The 7,019-nt window shown below is 37.8% G+C and overlaps 1 protein-coding gene across 1 annotated transcript; it reads right to left on the bottom strand.

Moving 5' to 3' along the window:
- Window positions 1-1,751: 1,751 nt before the first annotated feature.
- Window positions 1,752-6,816, bottom strand: LOC135599063 (large ribosomal subunit protein bL27c-like). The gene is made up of 3 exons (XM_065093755.1): window positions 6,433-6,816; window positions 2,117-2,218; window positions 1,752-2,029 (listed from the first exon to the last, which is right to left on the bottom strand). Exons 1-3 carry the CDS (start codon window positions 6,718-6,720, stop codon window positions 1,853-1,855), a joined length of 567 nt encoding a protein of 188 aa, XP_064949827.1. The 5' UTR covers window positions 6,721-6,816; the 3' UTR covers window positions 1,752-1,852.
- Window positions 6,817-7,019: the final 203 nt, after the last annotated feature.

The following is a 7,019-nucleotide window of genomic DNA, read 5'->3' as shown; positions in this document are numbered from 1 at the left end:
TCACTATGACATTTCAACAAATTAAGAATGTCTCACCAAGATTTGAAGCATGATTTGGGTTGAATCAATGAGTTTGGATTATGGTTTATACCTCTAGTCATTTGTCCCCAACATAAAAAAAAAATTGCATATAGCTATGATAAATATATTGATTGGAAAAAAATATCTACGTACAAAAATAAGAGGGAATGTATTAAGTCTAGTCTTTCTTCTTTCTTTGATAGATATTTCACGTATTATGCTAGGTAAGATGTCATGCTCATCTTTCCAACAGATGACACGAACACGGAGAGGTGAAGGCTACTTGAGCTGGAACGAAGGTTGATTATTTACCTGTCGAAGTAGGTTCAAGTGAGCTTTTATCAAGACTGCAGGCACTACCTTTTCTGATTGTATTGACATGGGAAAGAAAGAAGTAGGGGATAAATCAATAGTACATATATGTGCAGACTAAATTGATCCAAACACTTTTTGGACACAAATAAATCATCACATAAGAATTTAAAGCAAAGGGTTGAATCTCCTTCCCAAGAGAAAAGTGATGAAAGAACAGAAAAGAAATGATGAGATTTATATCATACTTGGCTGGCCCTCTCCCTCTTAACAGTTTATTAATTAATCCTCTTCCAGGCAAGGACATGAGTATATATAATCAAAGAGCAAGAGTTTAAAATATATAGCAGCGTAGAACAGGACTGCACTTTTAGGGAGAAGATATATGCTTTGCCCAACTCCGCCCCTCCTTCCCCTCCCACCATAAAAAGCCCCATACTTCTTTGAGTTGCTTCGCACAAACCTCTCGTACATGAAGGACACAAACCTGATCTATGGCAGCAGCAGCAACATGCGAGAACCGACAGCAAAAAACGTTCGACAGCGAGCTCAATAATTTAGCAATACGAAGACAAACCAAAAAGAATCTTTCGCAAAACAGATATCAGCAATTTTAATGGAGGAACCGTACCCAAGATTTTGTCGTAAATGCTGGTCTGGATGCATTACCGTCTTCCACAAGATCAACTCCAGATGTAAGGATTATTGCCCTCGAATCTTCATTAGTTTGGTCTTCAAGGTTGCATTACGATACCAATCATTAATTCCTTGGTCTTCAACTCCAGATGTAAGTACTAATTTTCACATAGGAATTGTGAAAGCCTTTGATCTAAAAAGGATTTTGGAACCCAAATATTAGATTTTGAGGGTTAGAGGGAGACAACTTACACCTAAAAATCTTTCCATATCCGTACGGATCAGAAACAAGCAAAGAGACATGAAGAGGTGAACACTCGCTAGATGTAACATTTTTACCAAAGATTTTTTGTCTTTTATGTACGTCATTATGAGAATATATACCATGTCAATTTTTTCATCAGTTGTTAATGATGGAAAATATATGATTGTGGTACCAAGATCATTTCTAAAGATGCCAAATGTATCATTGTAGACTATAAAATGATAATGCAATCACATGGAAAAAAGTTAACTTTTCAATGCCAGAATAGATCAATAATTGGATTCCCCCCTCTAAAGCCAAGGCAGACATCCAAACTTACCAGCACCAGAGAATCATAAAAATTTTCCAAATTGAAATGTCTCTATTTAGTTACTATTGGACTGGTTAACACTCTCTACAACCTTTATAGCATATCAAACCCTAATTAAAGATGATGCTTCATCTCTTTTCCCCATCCAATTGTCATCATAGCTTCCAGAATGAGGCAGTGGCAGAACCAATAAGACACAAAGGACAGTGAAGAAAAAATCTGAGCTTAATCATACTTGATTTGACAATACAAGATCTGCAAATAAATAGAAGCAGTACCTTCAAACAGAAATTTACATGGCAAATCCATCAACAAACAGGACTGACTACTGAAGCTTCTTCACTGGAAGCCAATACTAGCTGTGGAGAAACAACACCTTCCTTTCTTGCCTTCTTGCGCTCCCGCTGCAGTAGGAAATACTCCCTTTTTCTTGCTTTGTAACTATTTGGATTTTCTGGCTGTTCAACACGTGGATAAACACTAACCTGTTGATATCACATCATCAATTATTCAATAAGTCTATATCAACCAAGAAAGAAAAGAGCAGTATTCTGCCTGTGTTCCAGGCTAACCTTTTTCTTGTCCGGTCCAAATTTCTCGAACTTAACCAGCCCGTCTATCAAAGAGAAAATAGTATGATCCTTGCCTAGGCCAACATTGTTCCCAGGATGAAACTGAAACATTGGTCAAATCACATATCTAAAGCAAATATTTCGATAAGATGCCATTCCTTGTAAGTAATGCCAACCAACCATAAATATGAGAGATTCAAATCAGGTAGTTCCTGACCTTCGTTGGCAGAAAGTAAATTTGCAATAATAAATCGAAGATGCCTTAAGAGAAAATGTTGACCATAACCAGAAGTTCTAAATGGAACTAACCAAGTAGAACAGCTATATCATCGAAAGCATAAACACACATTGAAGAAACTTATGCATCACTATATGCTGAAGCAACACAAACAAGTATAGGCACAAAGACCAAAAATGCTATAAAAGAACATGAATGATTTTCTTTCAGCAGCTTCTGGTTTTACTTAAAGAAACCTTTCATCAAAACTTTAGTGATAAAGAAATGTAGGTCCAGGGACTTGCAGAAAGATATACAGTACCATTATGAATCCACAGAAGACAATCTCTCTCTCAACTCTCTCTATAATTAAAAGGAAAATGTCAAATGTTTATTTGTTTATGCCATAAAATGTGTGCTTCAACTAAAGCAGTTAGACTTCTTCAGTAAGATGTAACACCTAAGCAAAGGAGAGGTCAATTTATTACATCCTGATTGTTCTTATTATATATGGCATGGAAATAAAGAACAAACTAATCCAGCTTAAGAATATATTTTCAGAAAAACATTGTGTTTGACACTTCACTATTGCTACATCAAACCCTAGATATCAAAATGTTTCACTTGCATTATTTTATTTATCTTCTCACCAAATAAGAAAGAAATGAGAATTTTCTCAATTAGCCACTTTGAGTTGGTGTGCATCCTTTTCTCTTTTGACTAGAATATTAGCAAGCTTAGAGCAACAGTTGAGGATCCTTAGTTGCTTGAGCTATATACACATAACCAAGAAGATAGATTAACATACCCAGCCTTGGCACACATATTGTGCTTGAACTTCACCATGAATAAATGGTTAAAGATGTTCAGTCCATAGATTAGCAAATTCATCAGGTTCAGCCCATAAAGATGTCCAGTCCCTCTCAATCTTGTACAGGGAAAATATGCTTTGATGTATTCCAACTTAATTATTGGTTGAAGATGGAACATATTAGGATTGGCTAGTCGACTATAGTTCAGTCCAAGGTGGCTATGCTTGGGCTAAGTAGTAGAAAAAGACCATCCTGTCTAGATGCTAGAATCCTCTAGAACCATTCAGGCTCGACTGAACTTGGTCTTCTCTAACTGATTTATAATCTAGTTACTGTTTGGTTTTGTACGCAAAGTGTAGGTTCAACTAGCCAATCCTAATATGCTCTATCTTCAACCAATTCCAACTTAATTGCAGACAGTTCTAATTGATTCAGGCAAATTCTAATTGATTTTAGCAGGTTCTAACTGTACTAGAAAGATTCCAAACAACTTTTGTCATTTTGGTCAATTTCATTGGTTGAAAAATCAAGCTACTCTCATAATCACCAGTTACCGATCTTGATCCTAACACGGTACTTGAGTTTAATACTATGGATCATGTTGTATACATCAGTTACATATATTTTATCAACCCTCAAGATCCATCTCTTGTAGCACCCCTCTCCTCTACTATCCCAGTATATGCCATAACAGGACCAAAACACTCTACAAAATTATTCTACACAACATCAAATTATTGTATGTTATTTTTGCTTTCTTAACTGCCTAATTTGACATAACATAATAAGAAGAAAAAGTTACAAACATTCACCATCCTATTGATTATCTCAATAGGGTTTAGACCAAAGTTTTTAATTTCAAATAATACCGTCCGTACCGGATGGTACATATTGGTCTGTTAGCAAACCGGTACACGGATCGCCTACTACCAGGCGGTACCATCGATTGAGGTTGTTTCCGCCCTGTTATCGTCTTAAATCGGCGGTGACCGAGGGAGAAGAAAGAAGAGGGGTGACCGATGGAGACGAAAGAAGAGGGAGAAGGGGAAGAAAGAACAAAGAGAAGAAGAGGAGAACCTGCGCCGCTCTCCCTCCTCATCTGTCGGCGACTTCTTATCTGCGCGAGGAGAAGAATCCTAGGCATCACGGGGAGAAGAGAGGCGACGTCGCCTCGCCTCTCTTTTTACTTTTATATATATATAAAAGGTTTTTTTTTACTTATATATATATATATATATATATATATATATATATATATATATATATATATATATATATATATATATATATATATATATATATATATATATATATATATATATATATATATATATAAAGGCGACGTTGTCTCTCTTCTCCCCACATGAAGCGATGTCGTCCCTCTTCTCCCCACATAAGGCGACGTCGCAGATTTTTTATTTTACTTATATATATAGACGACGTCACCCCGCGTAGGGAGAAGAGAGGCGACATCACAGAAAAAGATTTTTTTTTACTTATATATATATATATATATATATATATATATATATATATATATATATACACACACACACACACACACAAAGCGGTATACCGAAATATACCGCTTAGTATACAGTACCATACCGTACCGAGCGAATCTCAAAACTCCGGTACAGTACGAAATTTCAATCCTTGGTTTACACCTATCATGTCATATACTAAAAGGTCCATCCTTATCCCATCAACACTAACAAGCATTTGGAGTCCACGATCCATTCCCATGAGACAAGTAAAATGGTTTAACAGTTTCATCAAGAATATGTCCCTCAACTTGTGGGCTATTCAGATATATCATCTTATAGTTCAATAAGCGACCACTTTACATAGACATTGGCCATAATTGTGGGCATGTGGTCTGAATCTTTTCAACTTTGTCAAAAAAGAAAAAAGTTAAACAAATATTTGAACACATGATGGCTAGTGATGTATATATGAAACCACCACAGTTATATTCTATCAAATTTTATTTTTAAAGATAAGCAGTTATCCAAGGCCAAAGAAAACACCGGATCAAAGTCACATGGATTTAATGATTATAAACAAAGATAAACCTGCTAGTCTTCATAATTATGCTTGCTTATGACATATTCAGGACATGTTGCCAATGTTGATCTTCTGCAACAGGCTGGTTGACCTGATATTCAGCACATAAAAGCTTCTTTATGATATATGTGTAACCCAGAAGACCAGCAACTGACAATCACATATCATGCCTGTTTATGACAATTTTAGCATGAATAAATTAAATAAACAGAGTTTCAGATAGGCTGAAATATGCTGATACCACATTGCTAAGGTTATCCCCAGTCAATCCGATGCAGAGAAGCATATGGTTTTAGGTGCACACATGACACTTCAACCAACCTATCCAAATTGAACCTATACTTTGATATAAAAACAAACAATATCTACTATCAAGCAGCAAATCAGACCAAGTTCCAAAACCAGGCTCATGAAGATTTTTTTAATCAGAGTTCAAGCGAAGCTGATCCCAAGACAAGATTGAGCTACACATAGACCAAATCTTGACTACCAATTTGAGGTGGCAACTTAAGCGAACCCCATGAGCACTGATTAACCATCTTGATCCTAAATCCTGTAGTTAAACTCAATCCCAAAGGTTCAATATCTTAAAGGAATGGGAATAATAAAACCTCCATAGTAGGCTCAGTCAGGAGATAGAGTTCCCTTAACATCTGTCTGCAGTCTTAAAGAAAACACCATATCAAAATCACATCATATGCCATCCATTTCAACGATGAGTAACAAAGAGAAACCCGTTGCCCTTACGTCCACATCAAGGTGTGAGAACAATCACTGATAATCCAATGGACTTGTAGAATTATCACTAATGATCCACTAATCCAGTAGAATGCTAGAACCATCCAGCTTCTCCCCTTTACATAAATCAAATTTCCTCCATGCCAACTCTAAAATGACTTTGTTCTCATCTCCCCCTCACCCCGCTATCATATTCGGCATATCAAATGAATGGCGGTGGCAATCCACCTGAGTACTCAGGGAACAACACCTTAATTTTCCGTGATTTGATTCCTTTCGTACAAAATGCAATGCAATCATGACCACAGAGAAAAAGAAAGATGAAACCGAATGCGGAACTTGCTAGTGACGAGTTGAGTTCAGTAACAGAGTTCTCATTAGGATCTGATACGAACATAGCAATGGCTGAAACATTAACCAATTCTATATTAAAAAATCTATCATCCAACAGAAAGATTCAAACAAGAACTGAGGTCTGTTACCTTGGTTCCGCGCTGCCGCACGATGATGGCACCAGGCTGGGCGACCTGATCGCCGTAGATCTTGACGCCGAGCCGCTTCCCCCTGGAATCACGGCCGTTCTTGGTGCTACCGGCCCCCTTCTTGTGCGCCGACTCGATCGTCAGCGGGGACCTCATGGGGAAGGAGATGGAGGTACCGCTGCCGGGACGGGGCAGCCCGAGGTCACCCCTGAGGTAAGAAGATGCGGAGCTCGACCCCAAGGAGAGTCCCTTGAAGGCGCCTACGAGGTTGAAGGCCACGGTCGCCATGAAAACTAGGCCTTCTTGTTTCTCTGGTTCACCAGAAGGAGCGATAGCCTTATCTCGCTGGAGATAAGAGGGCAAACGCCAGGAGCTATTGGAAGGAAAACGGTAACCCTACGACTTGCGGTACGACACAGTTAGGTGTCCCCCACCACACTCGTGCATTGGATATGCACCTCATTCTCGAGTGGTCATTTACGTCGCTGTCTGTAGTTAGACATAAGATCTGAAACCTATTAGAATTCACTAAATGTACTAAACCTATAAATGCGTACAACAAGATTACTCCTAACAACCAGAGTCAA

Source organism: Musa acuminata, chromosome BXJ2-1 (assembly GCF_036884655.1).
Source record: "Musa acuminata AAA Group cultivar baxijiao chromosome BXJ2-1, Cavendish_Baxijiao_AAA, whole genome shotgun sequence".
Taxonomy (NCBI): Eukaryota; Viridiplantae; Streptophyta; class Magnoliopsida; order Zingiberales; family Musaceae; genus Musa; species Musa acuminata.
This window is presented reverse-complemented; position numbering and strand designations above follow the sequence as displayed.